This window comes from Musca vetustissima, unplaced genomic scaffold, assembly GCF_032173495.1.
Source record: "Musca vetustissima isolate MV318-11 ecotype Yass unplaced genomic scaffold, APGP_CSIRO_Mvet_v1 utg7891, whole genome shotgun sequence".
Lineage (NCBI taxonomy): Eukaryota > Metazoa > Arthropoda > Insecta > Diptera > Muscidae > Musca > Musca vetustissima.
Window position 1 is genome coordinate 3,845 of NW_026885022.1, and position 18,621 is coordinate 22,465.

General features: G+C 34.1%; 1 protein-coding gene across 1 annotated transcript; it reads right to left on the reverse strand.

The window, feature by feature from the left end:
- Nucleotides 1-391: 391 nt before the first annotated feature.
- Nucleotides 392-15,928, reverse strand: LOC133332106 (uncharacterized; the record flags this gene model as incomplete). The annotated part of the gene is made up of 3 exons (XM_061540487.1): nt 15,892-15,928; nt 11,344-11,402; nt 392-700 (listed from the first exon to the last, which is right to left on the reverse strand). Coding segments are annotated over exons 1-3 (389 nt in total), but the record flags the coding sequence as incomplete, so codon positions are not given.
- Between the last annotated feature and the right edge of the window lie 2,693 nt (nt 15,929-18,621).

An 18,621-nucleotide genomic window follows, 5' to 3' on the forward strand; every position in this document is an offset into this window, starting at 1 on the left:
ATTACATCGATAGTTTAAGTCAAAGTTTCCAAAATGATTTGCTGGGGACTTCATGGCAGGTACATGTGAATACCTATCCATTATGGTATAGAAATATCAGGTCGGTTGACATTTTTATAAAACAATAATTATTTATATTTATTTATGTAAATTGTATTTTATTTAAAATTCGCTACAATTACAAAAACAAAATTTTACAACAAATACATTTCAATAAAACAAAACTAAAAATATTTACAAAACAAAAAAAGAGACTATTGTAACGGACAACGGTTACTTAAACTAAACTAGATAGTGGAGGTGATAGTGGTGGTGGTGGTGGAGAGGAAATGTAAAATAACAAATACAACGACTAAACAATACAGTACAATTCTCTATTAACTAAATTTACCATCCAGATGAGGACCAGCCTTTGTGAGAATCACTGCTAACAATATATTCATCACTGCTGTGACCGCCATGATAGCCACCATGATGATCTTCGTGATGGACATGAACGGGTACATGCACGGGAACATGGACGATCTTTTCAACGGGCACATGGACAATCTTTTCAACAGGGACCTCTTTGACGACTTCCTTGATGACCAACTTTTCAACGGGCACCTCTTTTACGACTTCCTTAATGACGGGCACCTTCTTCACATGATGATGATGAATGGTGTGAACTTTGTATGGCACGTGAATGGTGTGATGTTCACTGTGAGGAGAAAGAGAAAAAAATGAAATGAAAAATAAATTAACGACAAATTTAAAACAGAAATAAAAAACAATTGGCATTAACATTCATTCATTCGCTCACTCAAAATGACACCTTATGTGCGAGGGCACGGGCACGTAATAATGTTAATGAAAGTGAAAATCTTGTTTATATCGTGTCTGTTTTAATGATGTCTGTGAACTTGAAGTCACCTTTTATGAAATCCGCATTACATTGACAGTGACAGTTGCACAAAATAAACAAAGAAATTAAAATGACAAAGAAGTTCAAAAATACAAAGAAAGAAAGAAAAAACCCAAAAGACCTCTACGGCCTTATTCGATTAAAAATACTTGGCCGCATAATAGTTTTTGTGTATTCCGCATAATTTTTAGCCGGCTACCACTTTGTTGTTGTTTTTTTTTATGAGATGTTGTGTGTGTGTGTGATAGGCCTACAATTAAATATTTAGCCGGTAGTATATATTTTTTTTTTTAATTTTAATTTTTTGTCGTTTTCTTTTGTTTTTGGAATTGAGTAGCTGGATGTGTGACAACAGCCGATAAGTGGTGTACACTTAATCAGCAAACTCGTGCCAACGAACTATCAACATAAAACTGTTATTTGAAGCACGAATACAATCACACATACACATAAATAATTGTTGCTACATTTTATTGCAGTTATCAGCCAACGTCTGACAATTGCAATAATAAAAAAATCTAACAACAAACACACAATGACACACAAATATATCTAACCGGCAACATTGTGAACTTAATTATTTAATAAACATAACAATACTCTTAGACACACACACACACCAACATAATCGTATAGATTATACGACATTAATAAGAAAACTGGCAATTATTTTGAGCAAAAAAAAAAAAAAACTAAAATACAAAGCATTTCTCTCTTTGTTTTTAAATCCAATGGGAAAAACAACAATGACAAGAAGAAATATTTCAATGAAATTTGTTACGAAATTTCCACTTGGTAATGGATAAAAAATAGACTTTGAGGTGATGTGGTTTATTAACCCATTGTGGATCGTTGATGTTATCTATCTTCTATCTATATACATATGTATATAAAAATGAATTGCTGTTCGTTAGTCTCGCTATAACTCGAGAACGTCTGAACGGATTTATCTCATCTTAGTCTTGAAATGTTGAAAGGTTTAAAATGTAAGGAAAAATAGAAAACCGTGAAAAATTTGGAAAAAATATTATGAAGCCTATTTTCATTGCCACGAATTTAGTATCGAGCTATATGATTGCACCACTTCGTTTTTGTTATTCGGAGATATTTTAGGCGAAAATTGGTAGTGCATTAATTCTTTAAGTCTTAATTTGTCAATTATTGGAAAATATTTTATTTGTTCAATTAGATGGACATTGTATCGAAAATATTTTATGTGAGAATACTTAAACATAATTGAGAAGTATATCTTTGAATGTACACGCGATCATTGTATGTACACGTTTTCCCATAGAATTCGCGGACATTTCGGGACAAATGCAAGGTATTGAAAATCCGAAGACATTCTGAATCGAGTTCGTGTCCATTCAGGGAATGTTGAATATTACATTTGGATTTGGATTAGAGCTTTGGAAATAGCCATATACATTGCTATTTCTCCTAAGATGTATTGACAATGGAATATATCAGTAAACCAAATATGGTACCCTTTGTATTAAGCGAACGGGAAGAGCTAGAATTCAGAAATTTGGAATGTGAGTCTCTGATGGAAGGTTAGAATGATGTACAAAAGGGTTTTTGGAAATTCGACCTATAAGTGTACTAAAAGTACTAAAAATTACTAAATTTAGTTCTAATTGTATATATATTGAACATATTGAACATATATAGCTAGAATCTTGAAATTTTATATGGAATACAGGTTGGGAAGTGGTGTTGATGTATGGAAATGCTTTAAGAAATTCGTACTTATGTGTATAAAAAGTACAAAATGGTACTAAATTTGGTACTATTTGCATTGAGTTGAGTGTATAGAGATGAAATCCGGAAAATCGGAATCAGGACTACTATTAGAGCACAAGATTGAAGTAGCTTTTAAAAATCGTACTAATGTGTACGAAAAGTACTAAATAGTACTAAATTTGGTGTAAGTTGAATTTAGGTGAACAGATAGAGCTGGAGTCTTCAAATTGTGAATAATGGTTGCTGTTGGAATATACAATTGAGATATGGAAGCATAGTACTTATGTGTACTATATTTGGTACAACTTGATTATTTGAGAACGGATAGAGCTGGACTCCAGAATTTTTGAATGAAAATTCCTGTTGGAGTGTAGGATTGAAGTAGGTTAGGAAATTCTTAATTATAGAAACAAAAAGTACTAAAGGGACATGGGAGTAGTTTTAAAAATACGGAATTGTGTGTAATAAATGGTACAAAGTTTAGTACAACTTAGATTTGAGGGAAAGGATAGAGATGGATAACAATAAAATTACAGTTATGGGACAGGATTGAGATTCGTACTCATAAGTACGAAAAGTACTAAATGGTACTAAATATGGTAAAATTGAGATCTATGTGAACGGGTAGGGCTTATGATTAAAATTACTGTTGCAGTGTGGAATTGAGTCAGTTTTAGGAACTCGTACTTACGTCTACGAAAAGTAATAAATGGTACTAAATTTGGTACAACTTCGATTTTGTTGAACGGATAGAGATGGAATCTTTAAATGCAGACTTACGGTTATTATTGGAGTGCATGACGGAGGTAGTTTTGGAAATTCGTATCTTGGGTACGAAAAGCACAAAATTTGGACTTTGGTGAACGGGTAGAACTCGAATCCTGAAAGTTGTAACTTAGGTTACTGTGGGAGTGTAGAAAAAGTACAGAATGGTACCAAATCTGATAAAATTTAGTGAACATATAGAGCTGGAATTCTTAAATTTGCAGTTAAGATTACTATTTGAAAGCAGGTTTAAAATATTGAGATAGTTTGGAATATGGATACGAAAAGTAGAGGATGGTATCAAATATAGTATAATTTTACCTTTAATGAACAGACAGAACAGAAATTCTTAAATTTGCAATTACGATTACTAATCAAAAGCAGAATTGATTTACATTTGGCAATTTGTACTTATGAGTACCAAAAGAACTAAATTTGATTTGTATGATTCCTGAGTTTTAGAATTCAGATTACTGTTGAAGCGTAGTACTGAGCTATGGAGACAACATTGGAAACTCGAATTTATATGTACGAATAGTAAATAGAAAATTCACTAAATTTGGAACAACTTGGATTTGGGTAACGGAGAAAGCTGGAAACCTACAATTTGGAATATCAGTGGCAGAGAGTTAGAAAGAAGAACCAACGGGTTTTAGGTACTAAGTGGTACTAAATTTAGTGGTGGTGATGGTATAGAGGATGTTTTGATAATGTGTACTTATGTGTTCGAAAAGTTCTAAATGGAGCTGAATGTGGAACCTGTACGTTTCTGCTAAAGTATTTAATTGGAAATCTGATCTATTTTTAATCTATGTAATGGAAATAAAAAAGAGATTTCGGAATATAGTGCTGATGTGTATGAAAAGTACTTAATTGTAATAAACTTGATATTAGATGTAGGAAAAGAGGTGGAATTCAGAACTATAGTACAACAAATTATACAATAATAAATTTTAATATAATTCAAGCTTTGTTGCATAATTTTAAATGGACTAAATTACAGTGATTGTTTCTCATATAAATAGAAGCCATTCGCTTTTCTTTTTTTCGAGGTACACAATTGTTCAATAGGTTCGCCCTTGGACAAATTAATTTCCTCCAAATTGTATAATAAATACAACGTGAATTTTTAAATTCAAAAAATTAAAAGATATATACTACCAAAATATTTCCTAAATATTGTCAATGTAACGTGTTTGTTGCTTAAGTCTTTTGTTTCGACATGAATCGAAAACAAAAAATAACTTTGGTTCGCATTTAATGTGGTAAAGCCATCAGTGCGTTATAATGAATTTTATGGTTAATTGAATAATTGCAAGCACAACTCAATTTATCATTCTGTCACCATTAACATTTCCAAAATATGTATGTATGTATGTATTTTTTAATGACAACTTTTTCGGGGAAACAAACAAATTTATATATTAAGATTTTGGGAATCCCACTGTGAATGTCACTACAATAAATTGTAGGAAATTTATCAATACCCCATATATATATATATATACGGTTTCTCGGAATTGCGTGTCATAACTTGTTTGTGTCTTCAGTTTGGGAAAATATGTGATGTTGAGTATTTTAAAATTTTCGTTAATTTGAACTGATTTTGGCTATTTTTAAATTTTTTTCGCGTTACATTGATGCAAGAACTTGTATACATTTCCATTAGCATATTGAGAAAAAATCTCAATTTTGTGGCCAAAAGAAAACTTATGAACATTTCAAATTTGGCAGGCAATTTTCCAAACGAAAGACTTAAGAAACAAACATGCTATGGAGACAACATTTCGCTCATTTGCTGCAAGACAGGCATAACTCAAAAAAACAGGATTTTGCACAAAATGCGTTTTTGGTTTTCAATTTACTCACACTTTATATGGGACAGAGGAACTTCTACAGCTTCTCAATTAGAGTGTGTTTTTTTTACACAACATGAGGTCTATTATAGCGTACAATCGTGCATCATTAACACGAAAATCACGTTTTTTGAGTTATGCCTCTCTTGCAGCAAATGAACGATTTCCTCAACATGACGAATGTAATGTCTGTGTGTGTGTTATATTTGGTAATATCAACTTTTTGGAAATAATATTTTTAAATAATTATATTTGTTAATATGTTACCTGTTTTCGCAACATTGTAAAATATTGCTTTTGTCTTAAGTTTTTTGATTGCAAATGAAACATGATCGCGATGCCTAAAAAGATGTTTATAAAATTGACGTTGTGGGCCTTCAAAGGCGAGCCAAATCCAACTGAAGTTTTTCGAGAAGGAAGGACTTCGAAGCATATGGTCTCCTGTTTTTTTTCAAAACAGGTCATGTGGTGACTGTTCAGCTTGAGCAACGTAGGGCAGTAAACTCTAGGTGGCACAGGTAATATCGACCATAAATTAAGTTTGAGTGCCATTTAGTACCAAATTTCATATCAAATTTCAAAATCAAATTTTCCATTTAGCACACATTATTTCCATAAGTACCCTCTTCAAACGTCCAACAAAACTTCCGGCATACCCCGATCCTACACCCCCACAATGATTCCAAATTCAAATTTCTGGATTCCAACTCTTTCGGTTCACCCACAAATCAAATCGTACTAAATTTAGTACATAGTAGTACTAATTTTCTACATACCTTTCTACATACACCAATCCTACACCTGTACAGTGATCAAAATTTCGGGTTTCCAACTCTATCGCTTTACCCACAATTCAAATTGTACCGAATTTAGTACACATTAGTAGTAATTTCCAAAAACTCCAAGTTTCATGATTCTAGCTATATTGGTTCTCCTAAAATTCAAATTCTCCAAATTTAGTATCATTTAGTACACATAAGTATCATTTTCTTATACTTAATCCTGACCCCAATCTCAAATTTCATTGTTCCCCCTCTATCGGTTCACCCAAATCTAAACTGTACCGATTATAGTACGATTTAGTACTTTTCGTACCCACATGTAACAAATTTCTAAAACTACGTTGATATCCCAATCCTACACTCCGACGGTACTTTTAATTTCAAATTCCAGAATTCCAGCTCGATTTGTATCTCCAAATTAAATTTTGTACCAAATATAGTACTTTTCGTACACATGAGTACACGCTTTCAAAACCATCTTCTCAACCATAATTCACATTCCAAATTTAAAGTTTTTAGCGCTATCCGTACACATGCTACAGAATTGTACCAAATTTAGTACATTTTCGTACTTTTGGGATAGTTATTGTTCGAATTTCCAAAAACCCTTTGGTACATCTATCCTACACTCCATCAACGACCACCAAACCAAATTTCAGAGTTCTAGCTCCACCGGTTCGCCAAATACAAATGGTATCAAATTTAGTACTTTTCGTACCGTTCTAGAACGAATTTCCACAAAACCAAAGCCTTATCTGTCACCTTTGGACCAAGAGTGACCCTCACCCAAAATTTCAAGATTCTAGCTTCAGCCGTTTCGTCTGGGCGTTGATGAATCGTTAAATCAGTAATCGTTACTCTTTTATTAGTAGAGAATTAGTACTTTTTAGTACTTTTCGTACCGTTCTAGTACGAATTTCCACAAACCCAGCCTTATCTGTCACCTTTGGACCAAGAGTGACCCTCACCCAAAATTTCAAGATTCTGGCTTCAGCCGTTTCGTCTGGGCGTTGATGAATCACTAAATCAGTGAGTCAGTCCCTCGTATATGTTGGATTCAGTGAGTGTGGCCCCCGGAGACTCCTAACTGATGATGAATCAGGGCTGTATGGTTATGACATGGAAATTATAACGCAATCACCTCTTTCGAACCTATCACAGATATTACGACCGTATTGGGTCGAATGTGGTAATTTACGTGTGCCGACAGAACCGACCGTGTTTATGGAAGAGCAAAATTGTGGTGATGTATCATGATGTACCATCAACCTTTGTGCGAAGTTTCGGAAGTATGGAAATTTGGAAGTAAGGTAAATTTTTATAACCTACACAACTATGTTGTCAGGGTATTATATTTTTGTAACGCGGCGAAATATTGGAACTAGACCCAAGAGTGTGCATACATCGCGAGATATTGCCCTGGCTCGTAATATAGCCCCGCAGAAACTTAGATTTAGTGGTAGTGGACTGACCATATGATACCCTAAAATCATATGGTCAGTCCAGTCCCACTATTCATACCTCGCTCACTGGTTATATTTGAATTTTGTTTTAAGAATTTAATGTCAGATTTAGTGATTTGCAGATATTCGGAGATGAAATTCTATTATTTTTTTATACTTGGTGTTATAAACATTTCTTTCTAAGAAAATTCCGTCCACAATGGGTTAATTATTGAATGACGCAGATCTCGTCCCATTACAATGTTAAATGCTCCACTGCCAACATTAATTCATTCATAAAATATTTCACAGGCAATTCATGTCGATTGAAAGTAAACAAAAAAAAATAGATAATAGAGAGGCAGACAGCCAACCAGTTAGTCAGTCATTCAGCGAATTGCGAAATAAAGGAAATTGAAGAGGAAAATCCGCCATGGTTTTTTTTCTAAGGATACATTCACTTTGGCTGGCAATGTTGTAATGGGAGATATTATGAGAGCAGTATTTTTTTTGCTGAAGTCAGGGGCGTGGAATATCATTTTAATGGTGATTAAAAGGAAGTAACGTGGTGGAAATATATTCTAAATGAGGAGGAAGTTTAAAAATAGAATCAGGGGCGTGAAAAAAAAACTTTCCGAATTTTTATATGGAATGTGCCTTGCCATTTGTTAGAGTTCTTGTGGAACTAAAGGGTCAAGACTTCATGACCATCAACAGTCGAGGCTACAGAGGAAATTATCCTTTGAGAATTTTTAATAGTTTCTGCAAAATCAATAGAGGTCAGCTGTGTTCCTCTACTCAAGGATTGTGTGACAGTCTTTACCAACTCCTCTTTATTTGAGAAATTTGAATTTGTGGGACAAATCTTGTTCCTCTATATGATGACCCTTGATCCCTTAACATTTACTAATGTTCCTGTGGAACTGTCGAATCATTTAAATTTCATTTTTTCGAGTGGCAATTATCCTTTGGGAATTTTTAACAGTTTCTGTAAAATCAACAGACATCGACTCAGTACCTCAGTTCGTGTCAAGGATTGTGTGACTGCCCATCTCCTTTTTACTCAGAAGCGTATACATGCAAATTTAAATTTATGGAACTTTGGAAATCCTGTTCCTCTTTGATTCTCTATATGATGAAGTCTCCCTAATTTTTTATATTGTTTCGTAAATATAAATCAGGGGTGTAGAACAACAGAACCAACCCCTCTTTATTTGAGAAATTTGAATTTATGGAACCTTGGAAATCCTGTTCCTTTATATGATGACCCTTGATCCCTTACCATTTACTAATGTTCCTGTGAACTGTCGAATCATTCAAATATCTTTTTCGAGTGGCAATTATCCTTTGGGAATTTTAACAGTTTCTGTAAAATCAACAGACACCGACTCAGTACCTCAGTTCGTGTCAAGGATTGTGTGACTGCCCATTTCCTTTTTACTCAGAGGCGTATATATGCAAATTTAAATTTATGGAACTTTGGAAATCCTGTTCCTCTATGATCCTCTATATGATGATGTCTCCCAAATTTTTTTATATTGTTTCGTAAATATAAATCAGGGGTGTAGAACAACAGATTTATATGACCCCCTTTAGAAAACATGACCAACCGATTTTCACGAAACTTTACACACATCATCCTGGACACAATTCAGTACATCATACCAAATTTCGTGGAAATCGAAATTTATATAGGGACTTTGGCACCTCATTTACATAAAATCGGACGAAAATATATATGGGAGCTATATCTAAATCTGAACCGATTTTCAGGAAACTTAACACACATCATTGTAGACCTAAAGCAGTACGCTATGCCAAATTTCGTGCAAATCGAAAGATATTAAGGAACTTTGGTGCACCCTTTACATAAAATCGGTCGAAAATATATATGGGAGCTATATCTAAATCTGAACCGATTTTCAGGAAACTTTACACACATCATTCTAGACCTAATTCATTACGCTATGCCAAATTTCGTGCAAATCGAATGATATATAGGGACTTTGGTGCACCATTTACATACAATCGGTCGGAAATATATATGGGAGCTATATCTAAATCTGAATCGATTTTCAAGAAATTGTACACACATCGTTCTAGACCTAATTCATCACGCTATGCCAAATTTCGTGCAAATCGAATGATATATAGGGACTTTGGTGCACCATTTACATAAAATCGGACGAAAATATATATGGGAGCTATATCTAAATCTGAACCGATTTTCAGGAAACTTAACACACATCATTCTAGACCTAATTCATTACGCTATGCCAAATTTCGTGCAAATCGAATGATATATAGGGACTTTGGTGCACCATTTACATAAAATCGGACGAAAATATATATGGGAGCTATATCTAAATCTGAACCGATTTTCAGGAAACTTAACACACATCATTCTAGACCCAATTCATTACGCTATGCCAAATTTCGAGCAAATCGAATGGTATATAGGGACTTTGGTGCACCATTTACATAAAATCGGTCGAAAATATATATGGGAGCTATATCTAAATCTGAACCGATTTTCAAGAAATTGTACACACATCGTTCTAGATTTAATTCAGTACACTATGCCAAATTTCGTGCAAATTGAATGATATATAGGGACTTTGGTGGACCATTTACATGAAATCGGTCGAAAATATATATGGGAGATATATCTAAATCTGTACCGATTTTCACGAAACTTTGCACACATCATTCTAAGCTTAATTCAGTACGCTGTGCCAAATTTCGTACAAATCGAAAGATATATAGGGACTTTGATGCACCATTTACCTTAAATCGGACGAAAATATATATGGGAGCTATATCTAAATCTGAACCGATTTTCGAAATTTCAATAGGGTTCGTCCTTGGGCCAAATGAATGAGCTGTGCCAAATTTTATCCAATTCGAATTTATATAGGGACTTTGGCACCTCATTTACATAAAATCGGACGAAAATATATATGGGAGCTATATCTAAATCTGAACCGGTTTTCAGGAAACTTAACACACATCATTGTAGACCTACAGCAGTACGCTATGCCAAATTTCGAGCAAATCGAATGGTATATAGGGACTTTGGTGCACCATTTACATTAAATCGGACGAAAATATATATGGGAGCTATATCTAAATCTGAACCGATTTTCAAGAAATTGTACACACATCGTTCTAGATTTAATTCAGTACACTATGCCGAATTTCGTGCAAATCGAAACATATTAAGGGACTTTGGTGGCGATTTACCTTAAATCGGACGAAAATATATATGGGAGCTATATCTAAATCTGAACCGATTTTACCCAATTTCAATAGGGTTCGTCCTTGGGAACCATGCACAAAGACATAATTCCCTGTACCACAGTGTGGTGAAGGGTATAACTACGCCTTTATTTTGAACTGATATTAATTTCATAAAAAATATGATACACATTTCCATTGCAATAAAAAAAACAACATTTTACCGGTTTCAATATTAAAACTATTGCAATTTTTCTCGAACGTACCACACAACCCCGCAAAGAAAGATAAGGAGATAGGAAAAAATCTCTTTCACACACACACATACATACACAACAATACATGTTTGCAAATATATATTAATGAACATGAATGCCATAATAATGCAAATAAATAAAATAGATTGCATGGATTTACGTATTTATTTGCCACCAATCTTGGCCATGGGAGTCATAGCCAACATTGCTTGACTCGCTGTCTGTCTATCTGTTTGGTTTGTTGTTGGCATAATTGACAGCCATAATTATGTGTTTCTGGATAATGTAATGCCAAATGCAAAAAACAAAAACCTCATTGAAATTATTACTCCCCGTCATGGAAAAACAAATACTTACTGTTTGCCAAAGAAGCCTCCTGGTGTGGCATAAGCCAAGCCGATCAAAGCCAAGAGTAGCTGCGAAAAAAGAAACAATAACAAAAGGAAAATTAGTTAATTTCATTTAATGCAAATTAATTAGTACAGAAATAATGATGGCAAGTAAGTTAAAACAATGGTGACGCCATTGTAAACGTGAAATGAAACGAAGTTATGAAGATATTTGTTGTAAATTTGAATAGAGTTTAATTTTTTTTTTGTTGAATATTTGATATTGTTTATTTTTAATTTAGTTTATTATAGGCTAAATTTGTAATTTACATAACAATAACGAATTCAAGCTATAAAATTGTTCGCATAAAAATTGCATTGTATGACTGAATGGTTGTCAGGAAAACTTTTGCTATTTGATTTATTAATTATTGGCATGAGGGATCGAAATTAATGAACAAATTGCGGTAGCTTTATAGATACGTTTAATATAAACAATAACAAAATCTCATTCAGATGATCAGTAAAATTCACACTTTAATTAAAAAAATATTTTCAGAAATTAGTTTGATGACACATATTATTACATACACATATGTGGTCTTATGGACAATTCTCGGGGTCAAAAAATTTGTTTTTGATTTAATTCGAATCTACACTAATTCAAGAATGTCCCTACAAAATTTCAAGAGAAAATCTCAATAACTCTTGAAGATATAGCCTATTTATTGTGTCAGCTTCAAGTGACGGCTAAAGGGCTTCTCAATCTTTAAACGCGTTTTTCTCCTTTGTGAATGGCGGTCACGATAACTCAAAAACTAATAACCCAATCGATTTCAAATTTTTACACGTTTCTCTGCGAGTGTATAGCTATCGTATGAAATAGGATAAACCCAATCGGTGAAGATCTTTCTTATTTTTTAACTTGATTTTTGGTAAAAAATCGGTGATTTTCCAAAAATATTTTTTTCAAAGGTCCGCCATTTTGTTAATTTTAGAGCGAAGTCAATAATCCTAGTTCATACGAAAGACAGACATGTGCTCTTTCTAACACCGTTGGAATTTTCGGATTCCGATGTTCCAGTGGGGAGTGGGGTAGTATGTGTGTAACATTAACACCAGGTGAAGAATCTAATTTCGAAATCCCTATCCGAACAAACATTTAGGCGGTTGTTCGATAAATTACAGATAGTTAGAACTGGCTATCAAAAACTACAGTAGATATCGGATATAAGCACATCTCATATAAGAAAAAATCGCATATAAGAAAGATTATCAAAAACACCGAGCTTATACTTTCTTATATTCGATAATTCCATATAAGAAAAAAACGCATATATGAAAGAAATCTCCGGCTTTTTTCGAGTTTCTTATATCCGATATCTACTGTATATTAAAAAGAACTTGGAGAGCATAAAGCCCTTAAATAGTCATGTAAAATCCAGAAAGGAAATTCGGACTGGGCCGGCTATATGATACTCTTGGATATATTCTATATATGTATCCTAACAGACGTCGTCTTTTCGAAGGAACCCTGACATGAAATTGAACGAACTTAAATATGTAAACTTAAATCTGAACCGATTTTCACGAAACTTAACACACATCATTCTAGACTTAAGTCAGTACGCTATGCCCGAACACAACGAAATTTACAACAGGAAGGGAATCTGGCCAAGGAACAAGCACGTCTGTTTTCATACAAATCGGTTAATATTAAGCGGGTCAAATGGCCCCAGACTTTTGTGTGAAGAATGACAACATTTGTATTTTAGGGTTTATATAAGAACTCCTGAAGGATATAGACCCAATAAGTTGATAGTATATCCCAGAGGAGTGGTTGACCTTTAAATTGATACCAATTATATGGTTTTATATACCCGGATGTGGAAGTTATACGTAAATATTTAAAGGTGTCTACGTGTTAAGATATTGTTTAGTATTACTATTACCCCACTAGAGGGCGGAAATGACACCCTGATCGCTTTGAAATTTTACATGCAGTTCCGGTTATGGTCAAAATCTGACATTATGTTTGTCTGATTTTCTAGTCGCTCTAGATGTCATTATTATATGCAGAACGTCACATATTTTACACGGCGAAGGGGATCTAATCAAATACATAGAACGGCCGTGGGCAAAATCAATCAAAACCTAAAGTGACAAAATTTGGAAAATATGCCAGGGTTAGAATGTTGAGGTGTTATCAAACCTAAAATCGATGAAGAGGTTTCAAATATCGCGAAATATTGATCAGTCTCAGAATATAGAACCGCAAAAAGGTAGGTTTCTGTGGTAATTGTGTAGGGTATCATATGCTTGGCCCCGTCCGACTATACTGATCCGCTCACTGGTTTTTATATTTTTTCTCCCCGATAATGGTAACCCTACTATGCGATATTTTCAGGTTTTTAGACATCTTTTTATTCGTCATTTTCGATATGTTCAAGTTCCTAGCATAACCAAAGCGTCTGTAGTTCAGTATTTCCTCTTCTCCTGGAAACCTCAATCGATATTAGTTTTTTTCGAATATTCAACTCGGAGTGGAGGGTATAAAAAATTCGGCCAGGTTGAATTTAATGTGTATGTTTTAACTTTTATTTCCATTGTATGTCGCATATACTCGTATGTATAAGAGCATGTTATACAAGTCGGCTCAGCAGTTGAATTTAAAGTTGGATTCAAATCCGGAGAACAATGATTATTTACTGCCGCCAATTGTGTCACCATAAATCGGCGGCAGAAGTGCCTCTCAAACATTAAACGTATTTTTCTCGAAACTAATAATCCAATCGGTTCCAAATATTTTTATACCGCTGGAATTTTTGGAAACGGACTTTCTAATGATCGGAAATCATGTCCACCGTCAAAAACAAGGACTTTTCGTTAATTATATCAATTAATTATACCCTACACAACTATGTTGTCAGGGTATTATAGCTTTGTGCAGCCCCAAAAGTCTGTAACGCCGCGAAATATTGGTCCTAGACCCACCTTTAAGTATACCGATCGTCATATCTCGACTAGCTGAGTCGATCTAGACATGTGTGTTCGTCTGTCCATTATAGTTTGTAAACACGATGCAGGCCACAGTTATGGACCAATCTTCACAAAATTTTGCATGTAGGATGGGTTCTGGCCAATGAAGACCCCTATTGTTTTTGGGAAAGATCGGTTAATATTTAGGGGATGAAATGGACAAAATACTAAATTTTTGTCCGTTTTTCTGGTCGCTCCAGAGGCCGCAATAATGGCCCGAACATCGTGAAGGGGATCAGGCCAAAGAATAAGCATGCCTGTTTTCATAAAGATCGGTCAATATTTGGTGGGTCAAATGGACCCTGCCTTTTGTGTGAAAAATTACAAAATTTGCATTCTATAGCGTATATATTTACCCCTGAAGGACATAGACCCGAAAAGTTTATATTATATCCAAGAGGAGTGGTTGACCTTTCAATTAATACCAATTATATTGTTGTATGTGCTCGGATTTGGGAGTTACACCTAAATATTTACAGGTATCTCCGTATTCGTTTATTATTTAATAACCCATTATCACTCTAGAGAGCAGAACTATAACGCTGATCGCTTTGAAATGTTCCATGAGGTTCCAATTATGGTCAAGGACAACGCCTATAATTTTCGGTGATGACCAGATAATAATTTTGGAATGAAGTGGACCGAAAATTTAATGAAGTGGACCGAAAACAGAAAATTTGAGTTCCGTGGTAGTTGTGTAGGGTATCGTATTGTCGGCCCCGTCCGACTATACTGCTCCGCTCACTGGTTTTTTTTCTATTCTTAAAGCTTCATGTGCTTATATACAGTTTCAAGTCTTTTAATGTTATGCATGTAATGCATATTTTTATTGATTCGCTATCAAAAAACTTGATTTTTTGAAAATGTCAGATTTTACAAACATTCTTCTAAACAAATTTCAGTAAAAAGTTCCTTATTAAAAAAGATTGATGTAAATTAACAGCACATCAAGAAAAAATGCTTAAAATTCTGTATTTATATTATTTGAAGTTTTATATTAAGAAAATCCACATGATTTGGAATTTTAGACTCTATTTTACCAGAAAACGGATATAAAACTTTGCGGATATCTCAACTTCTGGAAACCCATGGTTTTAATTCATCTAAGTTTTACTTTTAATATTCATTAATGCTTGTATTCGATTTTATTTTTGTATTCTTTGCTACATTTAATTGTTCTTCGGCACATAACATGAAAACGTGACTTCAGCACTTTTGCACACGAGGAATAAATTATAAATGAGACACTTTCCCACGTCGCTGAGTCGATAAGTTCTCAATCAGAAATTCAACACCTTTTTTTGCTAAAGCCAACGTATTAGATATTCTTCGGATTTTCAATTAAATTCTGAACCAAGAAATCATTTAAGAATTCCTCTGTGCGGTAATTATTTTGATTGATTTACAACGATTGTCACAGCACCAAGGTTTGTTTTCATTTCACTTTTATTTGTATTATTTATTATTTATTTCTACTTTAGTTCATTCACTTCTTTTTTGCTTTGTTTCGCTTTTTTATTTCTATTATTCAACTTACAACAACTTTAAGACTGGTCATATTTTCTGAATGGATTATTTCTTTGTTGAATAAAAAAAAATAAAATTTATAAATTCAATTTAATGTTGTTATCCTTGTTGGTAGTTTCGAAGGAAGGATAATCCCAAAATTATTTTTGGTGCTAGTATTTGTTTGTCTTGGTCTTTAATACCAAATTGAAAAATGAACTGATAACCAAACATGGTCTGCACATGGCTTATATACTCTATATGAAGACCATGGTTTAAAACAATTCATTTTTTTTCGGCTGTGGTGTTGTTATTGTTGTTGCTTTTGTCGTTATTATTATTGTGGTGTAGTATTTTAAAATTTCCAAAGCCAGTTAGTTAGTCGCGTTTTGCAGCATTGCCGGCTGTTAACAGTGAGTGTGTAACAGCGAGAGAGTGTAAGAGAGTGGAGCAGCGTCATTATGTTATTGAAGACGCATCGCTGCCATTCATAACAGAGACATCCAAAATAGACTGAGTGGATGGCAGAGCTGATGGCTGATACTGTATTTGCATTGTAGAGCTGTTAGAGAGTGTAATATAAGAAAGGCTATGGTTTTATGGAGACTCGTGAATATTTTAACAGAGGTTGTGAGTTTTGCAAAGATCGACTGTTAATTGCGGTGTGGTGCAGCATTTGCAACCAGCAACCATTGCTGCAACCGCGAAGGATTTTTCCAGAAAATCTGTAGTTGGATTTCAGAGATGTATGAGCTCTTTATGTGCTGTGTGTTATCTCATTAGTAACGTGACCTTTGAATGTTAAATAAATTATTCACTTAACCCCATTCTCGGTATCAATTTTTGTCCCTACGAAATTTCAAGTGAAAATTTCAACAACTCTTGAAGATATAACCGATTGATTGTGCTAGCCTCAAGTGACGGTAAGAGAGTTTCTCAAACTTCAAAGGAATTTTACTCGAAACAGTGTTTTACGAATCCAATCGGTTACAAATTTTGACACGTTTCTTTTGACCCAAGGACGAACCCTATTGAAATTGGAGAAAATCGGTTCAGATTTAGATATAGCTCCCATATATAGTTTCGTCCGATTTAATGTAAATGGGGTACCAAAGTTCCTATATATCGTTCGATTTGCACGAAAATTGGTATAGCCTACTGAATTTGTTCTAGAAAGATGTGTGCTAAGTTTCGTGAAAATCGGTTCAGATTTAGATATAGCTCCCATATATAGTTTCGCCCGATTTTAGGTGAATGGTACACCAAAGTCCCTGAAAATCATTTGATTTGCACGAATTTTGGCATAGCGTATTAAATTAAATCTAGAATGACGTGTGCTAAGTTTCCTGAAAATCGGTTGAGATTTAAATATATCTCCCATATATATTTCCGTCCCATTTTAAGTAAATAGTGTACCAATGAGTCAGTTCACATATAGACACAACTGCAACTCTACCACTTGGCACTCGTTAGTGTATACTAACTTCAGAACGCTGTGCAAAATTTCGTGCCAATCTGCCTATATTTGTCTCATTGGTGGACCATTTGCCAAAAATCGGATGAAAATATATATGAGAGCTATATCTAAATCTGAACCGATTTGTCTAAAACTTAACACTCGTTAGTGTATCCTAAATTCAGTACGTTGTGCAAAATTTCGTGTCAATCGGACTAAATTTGACTCTTTAGAGCACCATTTGCCAAAAATCGGCCGAAAATATATATGGGAGCTATATCCAAATCTGAACCGATTTCAATAAAACTTGACACACGCTAGTGTATCATAATTTCAGCACGTTATGTAAAATTTTGTCCCAAACGACTTAAATTTGAATCATTGGTGCAACATTTGCTAAAAATCGGACGAAAATAGATAAGGGAGCTAAATCTAAATCTGAACCGATTTCAATAAAACTTGGCACACGTTTGAATATCCGAACTTCAGTACGTTGTGCAGAATTTCGTGCCTATCGGACTAAACTTGACTCGTTGGTGCACCATTTACTTAAAATCGGACGAAACTATATATGGGAGCTATATCTAAAACTGAACCGATTTTTCCTAATTTCAATAGGGTTCGTCTTTGGGTAAAATAAATGATCTGTGCCAACTTTCATCTAATTCGAATAATAAATGCGACCTGCACTTTGTTTACAATTTAACATGGACAGACGGACCTACGGACAGACGGACATGCATAAATCGACTCAGAAAGTGATTCTATGCATATTCTCAAAAAAAAAAAAAAAAAACTTGGGTCAATCTCGACATAATACCTTGTACCACAGTGTGGTAAAGGGTATAAATAGAGCTCTGAAATTTTGGTCAGACATAGCTAGTACTCCTAGGATGTTTGGTATTGCAAATGGCATATATCGTATTCGGAATTTAGGGATTTTGGATACGTTTTTCCACTGAATTAGGTGTAATTTGGTATTTTGGGTTCTCCTTGCTTTATACATATCCGTGCCAACAATTATTATTATTAAGGTAGCCACCCTATAACGATACTCCCAGTATTCGGTATTTTGGACACGTTTTCCAACCAACTTGGCTTTTGGGTTCTGATTGTATAGCACATTTTCGTACTAGCATTTTGTAATTATAACTCACGTTTAAGGATAGCCCTCATAAGATGATAACTCCCAATATGTTGATTTTTGACCCGTTTTTCAATCTAATTGATTGTAATTTGGTATTTTTTTGGGTTCTCATAACGGTATTACCTCATCTCCGTACTAAAAATTATTAATATTCGGTA